The following is a 27,065-nucleotide window of genomic DNA, read 5'->3' as shown; positions in this document are numbered from 1 at the left end:
ATTAAATGGGATTAAAATTGGGTGAAGGGAATATAATCAGTAGGTATATAGCTGAGATGGGGATAGTCTACAATGTTGTTTTATGGGTTAGGTGTATGCAGCATTTATTATCACTAACATACCTTGTAGTATATTAAATTTTATGCACCATTTATTATCACTAACATACCTTGTAGTATATTATATTTTATGCACCATTTATTATTACTAAAATACCAGGTGACATATTAAATTATATACAGCATTTGTTTTCAATAAAATAACATGTGGTATATTAAATTATATACAGCATTTTTTATTCACTAAAATAACATGGCATATTAAATAATAATTTGCATTTAACAAAATTATATACAAATTTTGTTTATTAGTATAGGTTTGCAATTTATTAACAATCGAGTTGACAAAAATATTTTCTCGCCATCCATCGATCCATCCGTCCGTCCGTCCGTCCGTCTGTCCATCCATCCGTCCATCCATCCATCCATCCATCCGCCAACCAGCCCACATAAAGACAATTATTATTAGTTATTTCCATCAGAACATAAATTTGATACTCAATGGACACTTTTTTAATATTCTAAAAATAAATAATGTGAATACATTTTTTTCAATGTGTCTACTGTTTTACATAGAAATAAGTTTTATTCAATGAATATCAAAATAAAAGTAAAATGCTAAAACTTGTAAATATAACTTCAAGACAAATGTATTTTAATTTTAAAATGTTATATTTGAAAATTTCAACAAATGCAAAGAAAAGTGAAAAATATTTTTGCATGCCTGTATGATTATACCCATTGACAATGTTAACAGCTGTGATGACAAAAATTCATTTTTCGTCAAGATATTCTTGGCGTGTTTTTAAATACACAAAGATGCAAGACAGAACAACTTGTCTCCCTTGCATTCGCAGACTCGAAATGTCGACACTACAAACATTTTATGTGTGGAACTCATAATAGGCTCAAGACACTTGCTTCCTGGCTCAAAAAAGTTAATTCTGCCAAATAGAAAAACAAATCATTCTCTTCCAAAAATATTCGAAACCAAACACGAAATATCACACTTGACAACAAAATGATGTCATGTTTATTAATTTTTGTTTGTCTCAATATTTTTCTAACATTAGTAAAAAAAATGTTAAAATATTTATACGGCGCCATTTCAATTTGTTTTTCTACATCCTCGACAGCTGTGCTGACAGAAATCGACATTTCTGTCGCGGTTTGTGTCGTGATCATTCGGTATATGGTAGGCGCCATAAAACATGCATTGTCTCCCTTGGATCTTCTAAAAATGTATGTCTTTGAGGCGATAAGCTGTTAAGAAACTTCAAGTATAGAAAAACCCATTATTGTTAATAATGTGTGTTGTGAAATAATTGTTAAAAATCGCAGTGATATAAACACATTCTTTCAAATGGGCCCAAAAGTTTTAAAAAAAAAGAGAAAAGAAAGAAAAAAGTATCAATTAAAATTCAGTCATTTCTTTTTTGATCATATGTAAAATTGTATCTTTATTATACTGCAACGACTGTTTGCATTAACCAATTATAGTGATCATTTAATGCAAAGTGATAAACTTCTACAACTTGTCTGAATTGACCGATATGTTTTACTTAATTTTTAATTACATATTCTTTATATTATTAATTTCAAACAAAATAATGTTTTACAAAAATGAAGTCATGATTTTATACATCGTAAGTATTACAAAAAGTTTGTTTACCTTGAACTTATTAAAGGATTGTCTGTTATTTCTTTTATGTTCATCAGGGTATGAAAAATAAAATCATCTGAAAACTGAATTTGCAAAGCTGTTCACACTTCACGGATAAGTTTGCAAATTCTTTTTTGTTCATACCCAGATGACATAAAAGGAATAACAGACAATACTTATAATTAAATTTGAATCATACTTAATAATACTAATACTAAAAGATCACATTTTATTCTGATTTTAACAAAATCATTAAACATTGGTCAATAAGACTAATTACCCATATAAAGTGGCATCATCCCATGCAACATTCCCTAAAAATGTTATTTTTATTTTCATCGAGAAATGAACAAATTCACAATGCTATGACTGGACCAATAATAGGATAATGTTACGCTGTGATGAATGTAATGGAAATTTAAATTTTGAAAGTTAACAATTATGATGATTTCTTCACTCTTCTTGTTAACGTGCAGGATAGAAACAATAGCAGATTAATGAAAAATATAGAGATAATAACAGGTTAATTTTACGTAGGTTATTGGCTGTATCCTGTTTGGACGAATGGAGAATTCTATTCAACAAGACCTCTGTGGTGACAGTACTCATGATGGATACCACCGGTGGGGCAGGATATGCTCATCTTTCACAAACACCTGATATCAGTTTTTACAGTGATTCATGAGTGCATGTCATCACAGCTAATGAGCTCTGTCTGGTACTAGTTTTAATTTAGTAAACTAGTCTGGGTGGCAGTCCTCTGCAGCAGTGCAGGAGGGATGAAATCTCCAGTAAAGTATCTCCTCGGGAGTGGCTGTTCTCCTATAAATAAGGCACTAGAGATTCATGGAATCGACCACTATTTTCCCAATTGGCCATTCAACTCTGCATTGTGCAGAGATACAGCCATGATCATGTTTTACGGTTTTGTCAATGAGATTGCAGTGTTTCCCATTCTTAGCTTCACAGGATAAAGCCAACAATCTATGTCATTAATCTGTTATTCTCTATGTATTTGTTTAATGGTGGTATATAATATAATGTATTGTTTGATACATGTATTTTAAGTAATCATATAGTATTGTGTTTGACATTTTTCAGATAGTCATATAGTATTGTTTACTACTTTTCAGATGTTCAGATTGTATTGTATTGGAGGGTTTTGAGAATATCATACAGTATAGAATGTGACCTTTTTAAGACTTAATTTGGTTATTTTTTCAGTGGTCAAATGGAATTATGTTTGATTTATCAGATACCTATATTATACCATTTAATATTTTAGATGGTTATATGATATTGTGTTTTAGGCTTTCAGATGGTAAAATTTTATTGTTTGATATTTTCAATTGGCCATATGGCATTATTGATGATCTTTAAATGGTCATATGGTTCAAGTATTGTTTTTGATATTTGTTTCAGATGGTAATATGGTATTTGTGATGTTTTTTTTTAGATGGTCTTATGGTTTTGTTGAAGTGTTTTAAAATGGTTATATGGTACAAGTATTACTTTTGATGATTTTTTCAGATGGTCGTATGGAATTGTTTTGTTTGAGATTGTCACATTTGGTGGGACTCCATATCCTATATTTCCAAACCGAGATTTGCTCACAGAACTTCGACAGGGCTACCGGATGGAGAAACCTGACAACTGTTCAGATGAGATGTAAGTACCCACTTCCTGCCTATTCTTCTGTATTGCTTTCCATCATCCGGAAAGAAACCCATCAAAAGATATGCTTTAAATGTGTTCTTTTTAATGTTTTTAAAAAAATCATTTTACCATAGATGAGACAACACAGTTATATCATCATCTTAAGGATGACATAATTGAATTTCATTTTCTAACCTGTTTTGATTAATTTTTCTTTTTCTCACAGGAAGTTTTGATTAGTTTTTCAGCTTTTGGATTTTTTGTATTTTAATTTTTACTGTCCCAGATTATTGGTAATGTCAAGATTGGGGTACCTTGTCTTTCAATAGAAAATGTTTTAGAATTACCGGTAAATGTACAACAGCAATTAAGTTGAAATACATATTTGTTTATACATGTACATGTATAAACAATTATACCTGGTATAACAAGAACTTATGATATTTTATTTTTTAAATAAAATGTAAGATGTATATGATAGTATTGATACATGTAGTTACATATATGTCTATGTTTGATTGCCATACATGATATATGCGCAACAACAATAATTATTGTTTCTCCGACGCCATATAACCATAAATAAAATGTGCTGAGTGTGTTAATAAAATATTTTCTTCCTTCCTAACAATAATTATTTCAAATGATCAAAAAGGAGCAATTTTAAATGTTCTGTTTTAAAACTTTAAAGTGACAGACAGTAACAAAAGAGCATGTGTGATTGGGGCAGAGTTGATAGGGAATAAATATTAAAAATGCCAGAAAAGGGAGTAATATTTGTGAGTTGTCCATCAAATGTATTTCATCATCACAGGTGTGCATATTGTCAACAGATGAGCTGACAAAAATTGAAATTTTAATCATCACAGGTGTGCATATTGTCAACAGCTGAGCTGACAAAAATTGAAATTTTAATCATCACAGGTGTTCATATTGTCAACAGCTGAGCTGACAAAAATTGAAATTTTAATCATCACAGGTGTGCATATTGTCAACAGCTGAGCTGACAAAAATTGAAATTTTAATCATCACAGGTGTGCATATTGTCAACAGCTGAGCTGACAAAAATTGAAATTTTAATCATCACAGGTGTGCATATTGTCAACAGCTGAGCTGACAAAAATTGAAATTTTAATCATGTTAGCTTTGGATTTTGTAAAGTGATACTTCAAAGTCAGTTCCAAAATGTAAAATGTAATATATTTAACAGTTAAGTCCTTGCATTTTTGCAGAAAAGGTGGGTAAACCATTACAAACTACAGTGAAACTTTCTAAATTGGACACCCTTGAGAACAAGTAAAAAGTCTGGTTTTAAGAGATATTTGGTTTAGAGAGGTTCTCTTCTGAACAGATATTTAAAAAAGAACCAAGAAAAACATCCGGTTTTGAGGGAATTACGATTTACAGAGGGTCTGGTTTTGAGAGGTTTCACTTTAGTTGGAAAAAAAACACCTTTGTATATTTCATTACAGGTCTGTATTGAAAGGCCATCCAAAAAATCAACAAACATTGCCACTGTGCGCAGGTGGTCTTTAATCACATCTGCAGACAGGTAGATACACCTGAAGTGTCCTTTTTGCACCAGTGATTGCCATACAGATTTGACTAGTTACAAATGTCAATCCTAATAATGACCGTGGCACTGTAACATTGCGTTTTTGTAGTTTTCTAAGCATCTTTCATCAGGTTTATATGTTTGTTTATTAGCACTTCTCTTGTCCCTGTACAAAATATGTCAAGCTGGTCTAAGAAAAGAATTATAACAGATACAAAACAGGTGATATTTTATCCTTTCTGGTGCATTCCTTCCACAAGCTATAAACCATGCAGGTGTTCATAACAGATAGGAAGAAAATATATCAATTTATTTTCTTAGGTCAGGTGTCACATTCTTGTGGTTGGGGTTATAACATGTTTTGTGCAATATTCCCACCTGTGTTCTCACTCTCTCTGTCCATCTGTCTCTGTCTGTCCATCTGTCTCTGTCTGTCTGTTTTTATATCTTTTTTTCTTTCTATCCATTTTCTTTCTAATCTTGTCTCTTTATCTCACTATCTCAATCCTATTTCTCTTTTTTCTTTTCCTCTATATCCTTTTATCTGTATCTCTTTCTATTTTTTTTCTTTATTTCTCTCGCTTTATCTCACCTTTTCTCTATATTATACATTTGTTAAACCTTATTTTAAAGGTTTTTTTGCAAATGTAGTTTATGTATTAAGATGAAATTAAAAGAAACCAACAAAAAAGCCCAAAAAACCCCAACTAAGCAAACCCCCCCCCCCCCAAAAAAACCCCAAACAACAACAACAACAACATCACCTTGCTTATTAATAGAATATATAATATGTTTTATGAGAACATTTTGTTTTAAAATTTTGTAATTTCATGACCAATAAAGCAATGCTGCCCATCTTAAAAATGACTGATACACACAATTACAATTATAATACATAAATAAACATTGCACGTGTAGACTTGTTTTTTGTGTGTATACCTGTTAAACTGAATTTTGGGTATCAAATTAGCAATTTGTTTAGAGTAATGAAACATCTGTATGTAAATCATATTGAAAGGTATGTCTTGGTGTTTGTTTATGTATTAAAAGTGGTTAATAAAATATTAACAATGTCAAGCCAGTAAAACAAATAATTTCTGGAACAAGTAAATAAACTTTGTAATTAAGCTTACAAAGTGTTATACAATTACATGATGTTATACTAGTAACTGTAATTAGCAAGCAATATTGTCTCAAACTAAAAAAATGAAATCTTATTTATTACATTAGACGTAAAAAAGAAAGAAAAAAGAAGCCAACCTTTTAACTACTGTACATAACAGAATGGTTTTTATTGGAAATATTGATGGTATTCAATAATGTCAGACTCGTTCTGTTTACTCTAAGCATTCTATTGACTCAGAATGAGACACACAAACACAAGTCAATTTATACACTCAGTTCAAGTGATTTCACTCTGATATTTGATCCTTATCGTAGTAAATCATGAATAATTAATCTTATTTCCGGTGTCAGCTTTGATTTGAAATGAGCTGATAATCGATGAAATGCTTCATTTTGTCAGTTTTATGGCTGACATATTTAGTTGAGTCACTTGACAAGCAGACGTCTGCTGACATTTCAAACAGCAGTCACGAATTCACTCCTTTTCCTCTATTACCCTGGCGGTCTCTTTGTCTGGGATTTTGCTTGCCTGTGACTTTTTCCGTCTGCTCATTCAGTTATCTGTCCATCCATCTTTTCATCTGTCCATTCATCCATTCATCCATCCATTCATAGATACATCCATCCATCCATCCATCCATCCATCCATACATGCACCCATTCATTTATTCATCTACCCATCTATCCATCTATTCATCCATCTATTCATCCATTTATTCATCCATCCATCCATCCATCCATCCATCTATCCAACCAACCATCCATCCATCCATCCATCCATCCATCCATCCATCTGTCCATCTGTCCATCCATCCATCCATCCATCCACCCATTTATCCAACCATTCAACCATCCAACCATCCATCCATCCACCAACCAACCCACATAAACTAACCCATTATTGCATCAACCCACCTAATATCCACATTCAAATTCCACTCACCCATCCACCCACCCACTCATGTGTCCATCCTTCCACCATGCATTCATACAGCCATCCAAGCATCCACACATCCAAAACAAACCCCACCCACCCACTGAAACACATCCATCCATCCATCCATCCATCCATCTGTCCATCCATCCACCCATTTATCCAACCATTCAACCATCCAACCATCCATCCATCCATCCACCAACCAACCCACATAAACTAACCCATTATTGCATCAACCCACCTAATATCCACATTCAAATTCCACTCACCCATCCACCCACCCACTCATGTGTCCATCCTTCCACCATGCATTCATACAGCCATCCAAGCATCCACACATCCAAAACAAACCCCACCCACCCACTGAAACACATCCATCCATCCATCCATCCATCCATCTGTCCATCCATCCACCCATTTATCCAACCATTCAACCATCGAACCATCCATCCATCCACCAAGCAACCCACATAAACTCACCCATTATTGCATCAACCCACCTAATATCCACATTCAAATTCCACTCACCCATTCACCCATCCATTCATGTGTCCATCCTTCCACCATGCATTCATACAGCCATCCAAGCATCCACACATAAAAAACAAACCCCACCCACACACTGAAACACATTAATCCATCCATCCATCCGCCCATCTGTCTATCAGCCCAGACTGTAGCTCAGTGGTATTCTGTCCACTGATGCTCTGTTGTAGGTAGACTGTCTACAGAGCAGTGGGTTACTGAATTCAGCTCATAGGTAGGCTATTATCAGATCACAGTTAATCTCCTTCAGCAGGACCACTAGGTTATTTCTCATTCCATCCACTATTGGGTTCTTTTACTAAGATATTGTTAAATTAAATGGTATGTTATTTGCTTTCCTCTGTTCACAAATACTTATGAAATACCATAAGGCCATTTAGTTACTCAGTGTGTTAATCAGATACAAACCGTCTGATTTTGTGTCCCTTACCATCTACTCTATAGGTGTGTCCTAGCTCATCCAATCCTTGGTTTGACTTCGAGTATTTTACCATGCCCCTATACCACTAAGGATTCAGGCATGTCTATCCCAGGTCCTGTCTCTGGATAGCCAGTGATCTGACCCGGGACAGAATAATCCTTGGTGCATGTACCTGAATGATCACTTGTTACCTCCCCTGCTTTGACATGGTCACATGATCACATGATCTAACTAACTATATAAAAACAACTCGGTGCTTGAAAAGGGAATTAAAATTGTTCCTCAATGTCTACGACACTTTCCAGACTTTGTGTCGTCAGTACCCATACCTTTAAAGACAAAATTGGAGACTTTCTACAAACGTAAGAATACTTTCAAAAACATTTCCGAGCAAGTGGAGCCAAAATGTCGGCGACTTGCTTGCCATGTACGTGACTGTTGCTACATTTGATCAGTTTTAGGGTCGAAAAACGGATCTGAAGGCACCTTCCTGGAATGTCTTTCCAATATGCAAATAAGGACTTGTCTCCGGCAAACAGACGTTTCACCTTTATTGTCATAATTTGTAGAAAAAGATGGATTCTACCACTTAGATGTGTTGTATGTGGCCTTTTCATACATGATGCTTTTTTTTTTTTTTTTTTTTTTTTTGAATTAAAGCACGTGTGTCCACTTGATGCTGGGAAACGGTGGCATTAGGAAAGGGAATCTCACAAATCTGTTTGGGAACTCTAACTATTTCTTCAACACATTTGCCATGTCAGCTACAGCAAACATTAAACATACACAGATTCAACTTGGAGTTTGTATCTATGTTGTTGTGCAAACAGGGGATGTTTTTCCAGCCTGCTCTCAAGCCAAAATACCACAGAGAAGAGCGCTGTTGGACTTAGTTTTACACAATGCTCTGTGTTTGTCTGTTGTGTTGTTGTTTGTCGAGGGGTTATCTTTGAGAAGATTAGCAAAGCAGGCAGGATTCTTTCTACTAACCTGTAGCTGGTGGGCAAACAGAGACCCACTCTCCCGGGAGCTCAGATATGTTCCTCCGTTGCAAGAGAAGCAAATTTCAACCTATGCAATTTACCAAAGGCAAATGATGAACTTTTAAGTCTATTAGCTGAGAATGTCGGGGCGTTGGTGTTTAAATGTGTTTTACTTGGTCCACCGGCTCTGGTTTTAGTCGATGCAATGCACATTTGAAGAATCAAAGCTGCATCAAATGAAAGTTATTGACTGAGCTTGTTTGTTGTTTGGTTTGCTTCTAGGTTAGAGGTAATCTTGAAGGAAAGACTTTTTTGTTTTTTAGAGAATTGTGATGTAATATGTTTGTTTGGTCTTTTAATGAATGTAATTCTTGTCAGTTAAAACAATGTGGTGTTTCTGTCACAAATTCAAAAGAAAAAACAACATATACTTAGTCCTTTGTTAAAACATTTAAAAAAAAATTAAAATTACTATAATAATTCAGTAAATAATTATGCATAATCTGTGACCAGGTTTGACACCACACAATGCCAGGGTTTAGGTTCAGGTAAATTGTAGACATGCTCATATGCTACTAAAGCTTCGAGCATGTCTGTCCCGGGGCCGGTTTCTGGATAACCAGAAATCTGTCTCGGGACAGATCAATGCCAGGGTTTTGAACTGACTATACTAGTAAGTAGAAATCACAGACAAAAAACCCAACCTAACAACACAGCCTTTAAACATAGTACAGATGAACCATAAAATTATTTAAATTCATATCTTTTCTTACATTGTATACTTGTAATATGAACACAAATAGCAAAGTACAAAAATAGTCATATGAGTTCTCTTTTAAAAGATGTTTTTTCTGGTACCAAATATGATCACTGAATTGTAGCACTTATCTGATCAATAAACCTTTGCAATTTCAAGAATTCAGAAAATGTGTATTCTTAATGTTTGCAAATTTATCTAGAATATAATCTATGAAAGGTTACTTGTTAGGCATTTTTGTTTTATTCTCCTGAGAAGACTTGGACTGTATCTAAAATCAATGACATGAATGCGAAATATGTCTTGAAAGACTTCTGACAGATGAATTATTAAATAACTCATACTTCAACTGGCAGTCCATATTATTACTTATTGGTTGGGTTTTTTAAGTCATGATTTTTGTCAATCCTTATACATGTATATGAATACATGTATATGACATGTATATGAATACATGTATATGACATGTATATGAATACATGTATATGACATGTATATGAAATGTATATGAATACATGTATATGAAATGTATATGAATATGACATGTATATGAATACATGTATATGAAATGTATATGAATACATGTATATGACATGTATATGAATACATGTATATGACATGTATATGAATACATGTATATGACATGTATATGAATACATGTATATGACATGTATATGAATACATGTATATGACATGTATATGAAATGTATATGAATACATGTATATGACATGTATATGAATACATGTATATGAAATGTATATGAATACATGTATATGAAATGTATATGAATACATGTATATGACATGTATATGAATACATGTATATGAAATGTATATGAATACATGTATATGACGTATATGAAATGTATATGAATACATGTATATGAATACATGTATATGACAAAACTAGCACAAAAATATTAATTTACGTTATGATAATGCTGTTGGTTTTTGTTTTTGTTGGGGATTTATTCATGTATGAAATTGTTTTTAAATATTTCAATAAATTAATAAAAAAAAAAAGAAAAAAAAAAAGCTTAACTGTTTAAATCTTTATATGTTTGTAAGTGATATTCATCATGACAAGTAAGTAAAATGCATCAATACAAATATCTTATTTTATTTGCAGGGGAAAAAAACATCTACTGTAACATACAATAATGACTTATTCTATCTCTATGTGTTCGGTAATGCACATCCTGTCACACCTATATTTGAAAATTAGACTGTTTATTTTTTCATTTGGACTATTCTATTGAGGCCAGCAGGGGTCAGAGGTTTAATCCTCACACCTGACTGTTCTTGGCATAAATTGCACATTTAAATACCTCATTACTGTGGAGTCTTTGATGTGCTAAATCCACATGAATGAAACAAACTACAAAAACTGGTTAAAGATTACACCCTTGATTCCCTGGTCATAAAACCACAGCAGGAATCGGGGAATAAAATTGAAGCTTTTCAGTTTATTTATCTCCATCCATTTACACAAATTTTCCCACAAAGCTGCTAAATGGATGTCTGTTGAGAATGGACTCATCACCAACATTAATGTCAGCCAAGCCTATACCTGCAGTACATTCACATGACATAGCCACACTTTTTGTGGGCATATTAACTTATAAACATGTCTGTCTGTCTGTCTGTCTGTCTGTCTTTATTATTATTATTTTTTGTCTTTCTGTGTATATTGTCCATTTAATATGTCTGTGCATTTTTTTCTGTCTTCTTTTTTCTTTCATTCTTTCTGTCTTTCATTCTGTCTTTCATTCTCTTTCTTTCTTTTTTCTTTTCTTTCTTTCTTTATTTGTTTTTCTTTTTTCTTTTTTTCTTAATCTTTCTTTTTCTTTCATCCTTTTTCTGTCTTTCTGTGTGTATTGTCCATCTATCATGTCTGTGTTTTTGTTTGTCTATCTTTTTCATTCATTCATTTTTTTATATTTTTTTCTGTCTTTCTTTTTCTTTTTTCTTAATTTTCCTTTTTTGTTCTTTCTTTCTGTATTCTTTGTCTATCTTTCTTTCTGTATTTTTTTTTCATCTGTCTATCTTTCTTTCTGTATTTTTTTTTATCTGTGTATCTTTCTATCTGTGTCATTTCCATTTATCATGTCTGATTGTTGTTCCATGTTTCCTGTCTAATTTAATCTCAAGAATATTAACTAGATCCTATATGTGTTCTGTTTTAGTATTTAATATTATATTCTGTCTGGGCACATTTATCTATTCTAAATGATTTTACATTGAAATTCCAGGACTTATAAAGTGGCAAGGCCTTTAACATGTTACTGTCCTGAAAATTATTTTTAAAAAATTAAATTTTTTTGCAACAATTGTAGATGGTACAATGAGCTGATTAAAAGCAGTTTAAGGACAAACTCATCTTTTATACAACATTAATACCCCATGGGTTTTTTTTTTTTAAACATCCCAAAGCGTTCTTCACATTGCATTACAAAATGTTATGAGAAAGTGGAAATGTGGTATTAGTTAAGATTAATGCCGCTATCCATTTATTTTAACTATCTAGTACTCAGGTAGATTGAATGATGTTAGTATGCAACATGCAAGACATCATGGCCTTGACACTGTTCTTGTGTCTTGAAATGAAAATTATAAGTATAGTAAATTCACAAAAACAGCATTTTAAGGGTTAAAGTGAGTGGAACTGTCTAATTTAAACCAGTTGTTAGTTAAAATATATTTACCCTTTCAACTGAAATGCTTCAATTATAGCACTGAAAAGGTTAAATTGAGAGAAACTAACCAATATGAACCAATAATTAAACTGTTATATTTTTTCCGAATTGCTTGAACTATAGCACTTAAAGGGTTAAATTGGGTGAAGCTATACCTCTTTACTAAACACCATTGATGAAAACCATGAAAGGTAATTTGAGTGTAATTGCCTATTTAAACAACCACACCTATATAAAAAAACAAGAAAAAAACCCACCCAGAAAATAATATCAAACTTAACCAATCTTCCACCTTTATAAAGACATAAACCACAGCATTGACAACAAGGGGGTAAACTGTGTAACCTTGGCAACACTTTTATTAAACTGTCTGAAGCAAACCGATAATGAACTGTATTTAGTAAACCCGGGTTTGTCTGCTAATTTGCGGCCTCACTTTGAACTGTCAGAGTCAGGTAGGTCCCCTTTGTCACCAAGACTGATTTCCTGATTGTTCCTGCCCCGCAATCGTCGTTCCACACTCCCCCTCCCCGAGGGCCATGACGATGTTCTGCCAAGGGTTTCATTTCAAAGATCTTATCAGCTCCAAGATCTTCCAACTGGGTACAAGGAAAGGCAAAATCAACCTTTTGATTGCTATCAGAGATCCCAGCATTTGTCCGTGAATACACCCAATGGCCACAGCTTATTAGAGCTGATGATAAAGAACTGTGGATATATATATATATATATATGGTCGGTTATATGGTTAGAGATGAAGATTAAGATGATCGCCAAGTGAATGGCTCAACTGAAGCCAATTGGACTGGTCAGTGTGTGTGTGTGTGTGTGTCTGTCTGTCTGTGTGTGTCTGTGTGTGTCTGTGTGTGAGTGTGTGTGTCTGTGTGTGTGTTTGTGCATGTGTTTGTGCATGTGTGTGTGTGTGTGCGTGTGTGTGCATGTGTGCATACATGCATGCGTGTGTGTGTTCCATGTTTCAGGCATGCTTTGATTAACACATCAAAGACCCAAGTATGACTGTACTTTGAAATATGCCCCCAACCCTGCCCCAAAATCCTATTAACAGTCTATATGTAAAAACATTGACTGGTGATCAATTTTGGTGGGGTTTTCTCAGTTGATAGAGTGCTCACCTGAGGTTCTTGGGTCATGGAATTGAATCTCCTCATTGGACCCATAGTCAGATTGTTGTGTTTTTCCATTCAAGGCAGTGTCCAATGACTGCTATCCCAAAGGCCAAGGTATGTGCTGTTCTGCCTGTGGGAAAGAAAAATGTTTTATTTAATGATGCACTCAACACATTTTATTTACGGTTATATGGCGTCAGACATATGGTTAAGGACCACACATATATTGAGAGAGGAAACCCGCTGTCGCCACTTCATGGACTACTCTTTTCGATTAACAGCAAGGGATCTTTTATATGCACCATCCCACAGAGAGGGTAGTATATACCACGGCCTTTGATATACCAGTCGTGGTGCACTGGCTAGAACAAGAAATAGCGCAATGGCCCACCAACGGGGATCGATCCCAGACCGACCGTGCATCGAGCGAGCACTTTACCACTGGGCTACGTCCCGCCCCGTGCATGTGGGGAAAGTGTATATAAAAGATCCCTTACTACTAATGGAAAAGGTAGTGAGTGTCCTCTAAAGACTGCATGTCACAATTACAAAATATTTGACATCCAATAGCCGATTTAATAAATCAATGTACACTAGTGCTAGACTAGTGGTGACGTTAAACAAAATAAACTTTAATTTCTGTTCCATAAACATTTCCACTAGACAAACACCCACCCTCCCACTCACAATGCTATGTCAACTAATTATATTTTATTTTATATGTGTGTCAGTGATACACTTGGGCAGGTCATGATAAATGTTCCACTCTTCATGACATCCATCATGTCCTGCTTTTTACATACTTTTGTTTTTTAATTTTGAATATACACAAGTCATCATTTTGGTAAAGGCAATAATGGATTTTACTACAATACATGTGCTTATGACGAGAGTCTCTGATGAAGCAAGATACATTCACAGTTTATCATCACTGATAGTGATTCATGAGTGCCTGTGATCATGACTTTGTCAAAACTCCCATTGGGATTATCACAGCCGGTGCCCTTCGACTATTACATCAAATGGTGAATATAATGGAAAAATTGACTATTTACAGTTGAACATCCAATAGCTGATGATTAATAAATCAACATGTTCTAGTGGTGTTGTTAAACAAAACAAATTTTAACTTTGTCAAAACTCCCACTAGGTTTTCCATAACAATCAGTTCCCCATTACTATTATATCAAAGGCCATGGTATGTACTGTCCTGTCTGTGAAAGATTTAATGCTATTAAAGGAAAATGTACCAGGTTTCTGAAGACTTCATGTCAAAAGTGATCAAATGTTTGACATCCAATAGCTGATGATTAGTAAATCAACATGTTCTAGTTAAACAAAACAAACTTTAACTTTTTGTCAATACTTCCCTTGATCATCTGCATAGATATGAAATTGGATATAGTAATGGTTTTGTCATCCAGCTAGGATAGTTAAAAAGTTTATTTAATGACAACACTAGAGCACATTGATTTATTAATCATCTACCATTGGATGTTAAAACGTTGGTAATTTTGACATAAAGTCTTAGATACCACAACCTTTAATATACCAGTCGTGGTGCACTGGCTGGAATGAGAAATAACCCAGTGGACCCACCAGTGGGGATTGATCCTAGACTGACCACACATCAGGAGAGCACTTTACCACAGGGCTACGCCTTACCCTCAGCCTAGGTAGAGTTGGCCATGATAGATGTTCTGCTCTTCACCTGATATCACCAGGACTGTCAAAATATCCACCGAGTTCTGTCTCAACCAGGTGTAAATTTGTCACTTTGAATGACAAAACTATGAGCATTTTTAAAATAGACATTTTGACAATATCTTGACTTTTCTTATGAGTCACCATTAAATGTGTTGCTGAATCTTGGGAGTGGCAGTCCTCCTAACTAGGAAATGAATAAGGATGTATCATCCTGAGGATTATCTGTCTCCTTATAGATGGAACACCTGACTGATGTGTGTATGTTGAGCATTGGCAGACCTAGATGGGGGGGGGGGGGGGGTGCCACAGGGGTCCAATGATGCTCCCAAACACCTTGTTGGATTTGTCCCTTTTAATGACTTTGTTTTTTAAATCAGCCCAGTGGCAAAGTGCTCGCTTGTTGCGCAGGCAGTTTGGGATCGATCCCCATCAGTGGGCCCATTGGGCTATTTCTCGCTCCAGCCAGTGCACCACAACTGGTACATCAAAGGCTGTGGTATGTGCTATCTTGTCTATGGGATGATGCATACAAAAGATCCCTTGCTGCTAATAAAAAAGAATGGCCCATGAAGTGGCGACAGCAGGCTTTTTCCCTCAATATATGTGTGGTCCTTAACCATATGTCTGACTCCATATAACCGTAAATAAAATGTGTTAAGTGTGTTGTTAAATAAAACATTTCCTTCCTTCCTTCCTTGTTTTTTAAATCATCATCCACAATATATAGTAAAGTACACTTATAACGAACGTGCTTAGAACAAACTACTGCGTAGAACGAACTGATTGTAAAGTCCCGTTTTATCTCCCTATACATTAATAACCAACTTATGCAAATGTGTACAGCGAAATACTGCTATAACAAACTAACTACCATGGTCCCTTCCAGTTCATTATAAGAATACTTTACTGTACAACACTAAATTGCCCTGAAAATGCATCTCTGAGCACTTTTCTTTCAAAATTTTCCAGGGAGCTTGCCCCATGCAGAATCCCTTTAAAGATCTTGTTCCCTTTGGGAGCTTGGTTCATTTGCCTTTATCAAACTCAAACTTGTCCGTTTTAGAATTTTGTGACCCCTCCCCCCCTTTAAAAAATCCTGGGTCCACCCCTGTTGAGATTTGTCAAGCCAATCTTTGGGAGTGGCAGACCTCCTAAATATGAAGTAGGGAGGATGTATCATCCTGGGGGGGGGGGGACTGTTTTCCTACAGATGTATCACCAGATTAACTCATGGCAGCATGATATTATGACCTTTGGGCTGCCATGTATATGTCAAGATTTGTCAAATCAGTCTTGTGAATGACAGTTTTCCTAAATACAAAGTAGGAAGGATGTATCATCCTTAGGATTGGCTGTCTTCCTATGAATGGAGCACATGACTTGATTCATAAAAGCATGCTGTCATGATCTTTCGACTGCCATGTGCAGGTTGAAATGTATCAAACCAGTCTTGGGAATGGCAGTCCTCCTAATTAGGAGGTAAGAAGGATGCACCATCCTGGAGTGTGTCTATGGATCACCTGATTTATTCATGAACACATACTGTCATGACCTTTGTGATTCATGAGAGCATTCTATTATGGCCTTTGGGCTGTCATGTATAGGTCAAGATTTGTGAGTGGCAGTCCTCCTTAATTTGAAGTAGGGAGGATGTATCATCCTAAGGAGTGGCTGTCTTCCAATAGATGGTCTCTTCCTTGTGCAGAGATACAAGCTTGAATGTTGATGGTTTTGCCATTTCAGATTTGAATGAACATTCTGGGCAGGGCATGATAAATGTTCCAGTCTTTAGTGCAGGCTTTGAGCGATTACCCTATCACAGAGCCAGTCCCCTTGCTTAAAAGTTCATAGATCTTCTGTAAGGTAAACAGGGGCTTTTCCACTCAAGCTATCTCTCCTCAGAGTCAATTTGTTGCCAGTTAGGAACGTTTGGATAATCCAGCTCGGAAGACCGTTAATAGTGTTATGTATTCAACGAGCTCTGTGTCAATTTTCTTGTTGGTTCGAAGAATGTTTTTATCTCTGCCAGAAACATTAATCACTGATCTGGGATTAACTTGAAAAACTAATACATGCATTCTCTCCCTTTAGTGAGTCTTTAAACAAGTGAGTCTGTCTTTTTATGCCTTGCACCTCTATCCGCCCATCTCAATGAGCCAATCTTTGACTCATAGGTTGTATTTTCTGTTTGTTTTTTGTTTGGGTTTTTATTTGTTTGTTTTTGTTAGTTTTTTTGGCGGGAGGGGGTGTCATAATGCAGTTTCAAAATTTGTTTACTTTTTGAGTCCTGGCTCAAGTATTAGCATTCATTATCTAATTTGGTAATGATTTTTCTTGAAAGCACTTTAATCATATTATCTGGTTTAAAGCTCGATTTGTATACTTAGTACAAGCTGCAGTCCAGTTAGAGTGCATTGCTTGGTTCATATTCTTTGTTGTTGTTAGAGTGTTGTTTTTGTTGTTGTTGTTTTTAAATTGTTTTCGAATTTTGTTTTGTAAAATTACTTCATTTCCAGTTTGATGTTATGAATCAGATTATTGTTGGCAAGGAACTATTTTCAAAGTTTGTGCAACAAACAGGCTAGCAAACAGTAAATTGACCTGCAAATACAGCTGGCCATACCACAGACCTCCACTCATTTTGACCTTTCCCTTCACAGGTCACATACCAGGTTTTGACTGTTAATGGTCAAGAACCTTAGTGCAAATTCAGGGATCAAAGGATAAAAAATGTGAAAACAGTGAAACATGTTTTAAGCAGCCACACAGAGAAGAGGAAAGGAAAATGTTATTTCAACATTTGGTTGAGAGAATGAAAAAGAAAGAGAGAAAAGAAAAAGAGAGAGAGAGAGAGAGAGAGAGAGAGAGAGAGAGAGAGAGAGAGAGAGAGAGAGAGAGAGGGAGGGAGGGAGGGAGAGAGGGAGGGAGGGAGGGAGGGAGGGAGGGAGGGAGAGGGAGGGAGAGGGAGAGGGAAAGAGAGAGAAACAGAGAGAGAGAGAGAGAGAGAGAGTTAGAAAGAGAATAAGAAAGAGAGAGAGAGAGATGGACAGAGTGGGAAATAGAGAGAGATGGACAGAGAAGGAGATAGAGAGAGAAAGAGAGAATGAGAAAGAAATTTTAACAATTAAATTATGCTAATTTCTGAGAAGAGCAATGACTCTCACAAAAGAAAATTCAGGGGAGCTGTTTTCAGTCACTGCTTAGATATAGTTATTTGCATCTGTTGCCAGATACTAGTGGAAGACATGGACTCGTGTAATTTGTTTCAGGCATGGGGATGTAGAGTGGTTTACAAAATCAGTCCCTTCTAAGGACAAACATCACATTTGAGAGTTTCCCATTCTAACTCATTGGCATAGCCAGGAATGTATATTGAGGGGTATGGGTGCCTATATTGTCTAGTGTTTGGGGTCACAGAATGAATGAATGAATGAATGAATGATTAACAACACCCCAGCACATTTGACAGACAAATATACAAATATAAAAGGTAATGGAAAAAAAGAGGTGTGATTGGCCATGGCCCCCATGATGCCCCTCCCAGTCATGTCAGTGTTCCAATCAATATTACAACTGTCTGACCACAAGCACCAAAACCACCTTTTATACTATCATTAACATGTTGCTAAAATTATTAATGTTGTAACCAAAATTCTGTTAATGTTTTAAGTTATATTAAATTATTGATATTAGTACAGATGGGCTACTCTTTTTCGATTAGCAGCAAGGGATCTTTTATATGCACCATCCCACAGACATGATAGTACATACCACAGCCTTTGTTACACTAGTTGTGGAGCACCGGCTGGAACGAGAAATAGCCCAATGGGACAACACTACTGAGTAATGATGAAATGAAGACCTTGTGGTTATAGAACTTTGAAGTTTGGACTCACAGTGTTAATAAAGTTTGAAGATTTTTAATGTCATGGCAACGCCATACAAAATGTATGTAGATAAAGTCTAGACTCTTTGATAAAGTCTTCATTCGGGACTTTCAAATTTTACAAACATCGGCCCTGGTTCTTGTGCACTGTGTTTGGCTGCGGTAGGGATAGAAAGAAGAAAAAACAACACCAGACCCTAGATGTTATGAACTGAAGCCAAGTCTTTTAACTTGAGCAAGATAAATCTGCGCGATGCAAGGTATATTACCTACTTGGAGATTACGTCTCAAAATGGACGACCTGCTCTTGGAATGCAAGCAGACGCATTTAGTAAATCAGCCGGTGTTAGGACCGGATTGTGACTTGTGTGTTTATCATTACCAAAACAGGACTGTATGCAAACATGGGGGGATAAAAGTGATGTGAGCACAAATAGACAGTGTATTAGCAAGCATGCGTCACCTGGGGACATTTAATATGTCCGGTGTTTACCGCCACGGTGTAGCTGCCATGTTCCAATACAACTAGGGCAGGTACATACCCTAATACCACCGAGTGAATGGATGGAGGGGAAATCATCTTAGAGGCAAAGTATTACAGCGATTCTCATTGTGAAAACTTGATTTTCACTTTGTCCCACTAGGTCAACAGACTATACCCCACCAATGAGATCTCTTGTAGCCAAGAAAACATTTCTGAAGCACGTGTTGAGAGAGAGAGAGCGAGCGAGCGAGAGACGTAATTGCTCGTAATAATGAATGGCCGATGTTTACAAAGAGAGTCATTTGTTCTGCTCAAGGACTGCAAATGACAAAATTGTTTGCTGATAGTGAATTGTTAACTGTTAATGATAAAATGTCATGGTTTTCAATGTGGTGGGTCGGAAAAGGTTTTGTAGTAGCTTACTACAGTGTGAATAGATACAGTGAATCCAAGATGGGGACTTAAAATTCAGATGTCAATCTTTCAGAAAACTTGTATTAAAGTAGAGAGGGTGATAAAATTTAATTTTTGAAATTGAATATGAAACCATTGCTTTCATGTCATGCTTTAAAATACTTCTCTAAAGAGCTGTAAAACATTTTTTACCCCTCCCAAGATCAAATGTAACTTCATAACCACTCGTAATTAGAAAACAGGTCATAATTTAAAGAATAATAAAGGGTTACAATTATTTTTTACACTGTCAGAATAAGGTTTCTCTCAGTTTTCCCCAGTGTCTTCTAGATCTGCCAGTGGGATACAGCAAAAGAAAAGGAAAGGAATGTGCATTTAATAACATCCCAGCCACTGGCATAGCCAGGATTTTATATTGAGGAGCCAACCCACTATTGGGGGGGGGGGGGCAACCCACACTATGTATGTATGTATAATTTTATAAAATTTAATACAGTAAAAAAAAAAAAAAAAAGTTTGATGGGGGGGGGGGGGGGGGGGCATTGCCCCTGTGGCCTCCCTCACTACACCACTGAGCCTAGCTTAATTTTCAATCAGGTCACTAGTATACAAACTACAAAAGAAATGCCAATTATGTTAATTTAGTTTTCTTTAATATTCTTCAAATTATTTATTTTGAATTCCATTAGTTTTTCTGTCTGTTGATATTATCAATGTGAACATTTGAGGCCCATTTCAAAGGGACATTCCTGAGTTTGCTGTAATTTTTAAGATGTTATTGACTAACAGAGACTTTTTGATGTGTGTAATTTCATATCAAATATATTTTTGTGCATAAAATATTAGTGGCTGTGTATTAAACGTGTTTCTGGTCGTTCTAATATTTGTACTAGGTTAAATTTCATTTTATTTCCTAAAAACTATTTTTTCGTACATACGAAATTATTTGAAGACAAAATTCAGTTGGGGCTTCTTACAAATATTAAGACGACCAGAAACACATTGAATATTCAAAACAAGAAAATATATTTCATATGTAAGTTTAATCGTAGAAATATTTTATTAGTCGGAAACATCTTACAATGCAGCAAACTTGGGAATGTCCCCGTAACAATCTATTTACAGCATTAATTTAGTACGAAAAAATATGTATATTGAAATATTTGTTATTCAGTATTAGCAAGCCTTAATCTAGAGAATGACTTAAGAAACATGATACTACCACATGACTGCTTTTACCAAGTAGCAGCACAGACAGGACAGCACATACCATGGACCTTTAAATCAAAACATTTGTTTGATAAAACAGTTGGGGAGCACTGACTGGAACTAGAAATAATCCATCTGGATTTATATTTTAAAAGAATTTGAAAAAAAGTTAGTTTGATGGTAAATACAATCAGGTTGCTTCATGTGAACATTTATAAAGGTTGAAATTAAAAATAAGACCCCACATATTAGTATATTATACTCTTATTTTTCTCATTGCCTAACTATATGGTGTAAACCCACAAATAAAAAATTTCAATCTCTTAACTGTTACTTATTAAGAAATCTGTTTACTTTTAGAAACTGACAAAGCTTTTTTTTTTAGGTTTCTTCTTTACATTTTTTTTTCTGTCATATACAGCTGGATATAAATGATGTAAACTGTTTATTTGTTCATTTGTTTATTTATTTATTTTATTTATTTATTTATTTATTTATTTATTTATTTATTTATTTATTTATTTAAAATGTATTTATTAACATTCATTTACAGTACATGTACAAACACATTTAACACAAATACAAAAACATTTTCAGGGCACATCATGTACATTCATGGGTGATGATGAGATGAACACTGAAGTGTCAATATTTCTCTTTTGTTGTGGGACTATAAACTTGTCAGGGTCATACTCCATGCCTATCCACCTGTGCTTATTAATATACTGTGTGGAAAACATGCCTCTATAAAGTTGTTCACTTCACCTATTTAATGGATTCTGCACCTGTTGCTTTTTGTGTGTGTGAATTATTACCCACAAGTCTCAGGCAGTAGGCTTACACGTGTTCTTAGTTATCTTTTTCTTCTTTGTTTTTTTTTTCCTCCTCTATCTCTTCACAGCTAAACGTGACAAACCGCTGATTTTAGAGTCACAGTTAATGTTAGACTGAGGAACTTGCTTGGCCTTCCACTCAAGAGCTTTACAGGGTTCTTCACACCTGGGCCCACCTGTGTTGAAATTCACGGCATGCTGCTATAGTACTGTATTAACAATACTACCTGCCTTCTGCACAGATGCACATATGACATCCGCAATATGTCATTGATGTACCGCTCTTGGGAGGGGAGCTCATGGATATTAGGCGGGAATGAATAAACTACCAGTGTGGAGTCATTGATAATATATATTTTTTTTAAATCCACACACTATTATAAAAATAAAAAAAATTCCCAGTGTATGGAAAACACACTGGACTAGTGTTCTATGCTATGTTAAATCCGCATAAAAAAAAGAAGAGATAGCTGGGATTTGGAATGGATTCTTCCTACAGAGCATACATCACCTCTCAATTATTTCATTTTATAAGCATATGAGGAGTCACAGTTGGGGCAATGTGAATTAAGTAGCAGAGAAAGCAATATGATGGCTTTTTTTTGCCTACAATAAATATGAAAGGAGATGGGCAGCCTGGTAGGTGGCTCTGTTTGATAGGTACTTAGTTCGGGAGATTGCTGCGTCTTTGTGTAACGACACTCGCAGGTGTTGACTTTATTGTGCGTGTCTATTTATTTATGTATGCACGCAGCCAGAAACTTACTACCGTCATTCACAAATATCTTTCGGTAGGCCGAGCCAATAATAGGCATTGTTTCAATGGGAAATATGTTTGTTTTTTGTTTTTGTTTTTTAAATAAAAACACCACAAAAAAACATGTGGATACTCTGCGACATTTTTCTTTAGAAAATGGGGTTTTGTTTTGTTTATACTTATTTTCATCCTTATATCCAATTAAGGTTCAGGTATGATGTCCTGAGCACCAGGACATTTGGTTAGTGGTTAGTCAGGGAGAAGTCAGTGTAGAAGCCTAAGCGGGCCTTATCTACTTATTGAGTAGTTAAACTGACCATGGATGTAGAAAGGTGCCAAAAAGTGAGGGACACACACATATATATACATGTATAAATATATAAAAACCATCACTGCTGCTACAAAGTGAGAGAGGGCACATGCCCCCTTGCCCCCCCCCCCCCCCCCCCTCCTCCCCACCCCCCTCTTCCTATGTGAGTACTGACTAGAGGTAGGAGCCTGTATTGGAACGTGAACGCTATACCAACCAGCCTTAAGTCAGATGGCTTATAACCACTGCACCACTGAAGCTGGTTGGTCACATAGCCGTAATGAAATTGGGTTATGGGCAAAATTATTATGGAGACTAGAAGAGGAAATTTGTTATGTGAGTAAATATATCATTAAAAATTAATTATTGTTTTCTCTCATTAGTCTGTTGTGGGAAAATAAAATGTTGTTGGTGTCATTTTTTCCTGATTTTACAATCACATATCAGCGATAGAAATAAGCAGAATCTTTCACTAGTCCACTGGACAAGTACATCTAGAAATCTACTTGTCCACCAATGTTTTCACTAGTCCACTGGACAAGTACATCTAGGAATCTACTTGTCCACCAATGTTTTCACTTGTCCAAAGAAATTATTTGTTTTATTCAAGCACAAGGACCATATTTTTGATTTCTCAAAATAAAATTGCATTGAAAAGTTTTACTTGTCCACTGGACAACCATTGACATACATTTTGCTTGTCCGAGCAGCTTTTTACTTGTCAGGACAAACGGAAAAGTGCTTATTTCAAACACTGTATATAAATGTTGAGTAGCTTATTTCAAATGCTGCATATAAATGTTGAGAAAGTACACCACTGTTTGATTGTATATCAGTTTTTCAACATTAAAATACCTGCTGCTGCCTTTGTAACAATTCACAGAAATCTATTACTTTTAATAAGTACGTAATTACCTCCAGAAGACCATTAATTCATTTTAATTTATTTTCATGCTTATATCTAAATAATGAGTGTTCCCAGTGGGATAATGGTTAATTGTTAATGGTTAGTGGTTAGTGAAGGAGAAGTTGGAGTGGTGGTTAAAACTTAGGTCTCACTACACAGATGTCATCTGCCATTGAAACCCATGTTAAACTGGCCAACTTCAAGCAAAGATTGCCCATAGAACGGGTTCTTGTTGGCACTAACAACATACACCATTGCGAACATACATTATATAAGCATTTATTTTCACTCCAAAATGGAGAACATTTCCGTCTAATTTTTTTGCTATATGACCGCATCTGGCTGTAATACTGGTCCGAACAGGTGGTTCATTAACCAATTCACTCCGGCTGTCACTTGCGCTATATACCCATGTCCCAAAAGGTCGATGCACAATATTACAAAATAACATGGGCAAAATACAGCCAGAAGGCTTACCATTAAACATACATATTGTTTTAATTCTTCACCATTTCCTAGAAGTGAATATGTGAACCATAACATGTGTCACAATTAGGAACTATAGTGGACCGTGATCAATCAACTCTCACCCAGAAGTGATCTGTGTAGTGAGACCTTACATGGAATTTATTAGTAAATAAGAACCACCATTTGCTAACATTTCTAAAACCAAAGTGGCACAATGGCTGAAAAAAAAGTTGAAGTTTGTTTTAATCATCAGCTATTGGATGTCAGACATTTTTTAATTTTGACACAGTCTTTTGAGGAAACTTGCTACATTTTTCCTTTAACAGCAAGGGATCTTTTATATGCACTTTTCTAGTTAGTGCAACACAACTGGTCAAAGGCCGTGGTATGTGCTTTCCTGTCTGTGGGAAAGTGCATATAAAAGATCCATTGCTGCATTAGGAAAAATGTAGCGGTTTCCTCTGTTGATTACGAGTCAGAATTACCAAATGTTTGACATCCAGTAGCCGATGATTAAGTAATCAATGCTCTAGTGGTGTCATTAAACAAAACATGTTATCTTTTTTCACAGGGTAACACATACCACAGTCTTTGATATACCACTGAATAAGCTGTATTAAATTTAGTTTGCATCTTCACTTTATTGTCAGTAGTTTGCTGGCTTTGTTGGTATTATTAATTTCAATTAGTATTTAAAACAAGTTCAAAGTTAATTCAGTGTGATACAAGGTCATAATTATATATTAAGAGATGCCTTGCTGTTTTGTCAGTAGGAGCAGCCTTTTGTGGTGACAGTGGGTTTCCTCTCCCTTTCTTTTGACCAAGTATCAAAATAACCATATATTAAACATCAAACAGTGTTAGTTAGAAATTTGCTGAGGTGTTAAATATATATTCCATCCTGTATCTTTTCCCTTTGCCCATCCTGGGGTTTTTCTCTCTGAACATTTCCCCTTTGACCCGCCCCATTTTTATTTTTCTCTGTGAACATTTCCCCTTTGCTCCCTCCTGTTTTTTCTTCCATGAATGTTTTCCCTTTGATCCTCCCCATTTTTATTTTTCTCTGTGAACATTTCCCCTTTGTGCCCTCCTGTTTTTTTATCTTCCATGATTGTTTTCCCTTTGACCCTCCCCATTATTATTATTATTTTCTGTGAACATTTTCCCTTTGCTCCCTTCTGTTTTTTCTTTTCCTGTGACCCTTTTTCCCTTGCCTCCTTCTGATTGTCTTATTCCTTGAACATTTTCCCTTTACCCACTCTTGTTTTTTGCTTCTTCCTCTATGAATCTGTCCCTTTGCCCCATCTGGTTTTTTTCTCCTTCTCCCTCCCTTTGCACTCTCCTTTTCTTCATTTATGAACCTTTCCTGTTGCCCCCTCCTGTGTTTTCTTCCTGTCAACCTTTTTTTCATTCCCCCATCTTGTTTTTGTTTTCTTCTGTGAATATTTTTCCTTTGCCCCCCTCCTGTTCTTGTTTAACTTCCTCCGTGAAAGTGTGAGGTCCCTTGTGCATTGTTCTGCGAGTGTTGAGATAAAGGCCTATAAACATGTTGTGTGTGGCTTTGTTCTGATACAGCCTGTCACTAATATATTCATCCCCTCCATGGCTGGGATCAAAACCTCATAAACATGGATGTAATATTTGAAGTGGATCTCTACAGATGGCTGGCCTTATTCTTCCATCCTACTCTCCATAAAACACATCCAGTTTTTCACACTTCAATTTTTTTTATTTTTTTTTATTACATATCCCAACAAAGACGAAGTTCGCAATGTCTCGTCAGTTTTTGGCACAAAAAAATTAAGATGTGAGAAAAACTTGTGACAGAACTGATTAAGTTTCAAGTGATTTTCTACAGAGGGAAGACAAAGTGCCATTTTTTTTTTAGCACAGGTAACCCAGACTTGGTGTAAAGATGTCATTAAACACTATAGGCGAGTATAAAATGCTCACTTTGTGGCCCATCAACTTATGAGACCTGTGAAAGTAAGATACAGTTCTCGAGTGACTGCGATAAAGATCTTTCACAGCTTGGTGCTTAATAGTAAATTTATTTGCTGTTCGCAAATATTGCAAGTATTCACCCATAACAAGAAGTTTATTAGACCTTCAGTGTTTGCTATAAAAGTCAGCGTTTGACATGTGTATTTACTGTTTGTGCCAGTTCATGGTTTACTTGTGGCCTTCTTCTGACCATTGGGGGTGGGAGGTATGTACCTCTGTGGTAAAGTGCCCGCCTGATGCATGGTCGGTCTGGGATCGATCCCTGTCAGTAGGCCCATTGGGTTATTTCTCGTTCCAGTTAATGCACCACAACTGGTATATCAAAGGCTGTGGTATGTCCCTATCCTGTCTGTGGGATGGTGCATATAAAAGATCTCTTGCTACTAATGGAAAAATGTAGCAGGTTTCATCTCTAAGATTATGTGTCAGAATTACCAAATGTTTGACATCCAGTTACTTACTTATTTAATCCTCTTTGTGTGCAGTCAGACATAAGGCCGAGATCCAGTTAGTCGATAATTAATAAATCAATGTGCTCTAGTGGTTTCATTAAACAAAAAC

The 27,065-nt window shown here is 35.6% G+C and overlaps 1 protein-coding gene across 1 annotated transcript in view; it reads left to right on the top strand.

The window, feature by feature from the left end:
- The window catches only part of LOC121369783 (vascular endothelial growth factor receptor 2-like), a 71,910-nt gene that overhangs the window by 39,914 nt on the left and 4,931 nt on the right, over positions 1–27,065 (top strand). The window contains exon 9 of the mRNA XM_041494842.1: positions 3,253–3,390. Within this exon, the coding sequence (XP_041350776.1) occupies positions 3,253–3,390 (138 nt within the window). The remainder of the gene's footprint in view (positions 1–3,252; positions 3,391–27,065) is intronic.

Source organism: Gigantopelta aegis, chromosome 4 (assembly GCF_016097555.1).
Source record: "Gigantopelta aegis isolate Gae_Host chromosome 4, Gae_host_genome, whole genome shotgun sequence".
NCBI lineage: Eukaryota > Metazoa > Mollusca > Gastropoda > Neomphalida > Peltospiridae > Gigantopelta > Gigantopelta aegis.
The sequence above is the reverse complement of the archived record's forward strand: the minus strand, read 5'-3'. Positions and strand labels throughout refer to the sequence as shown.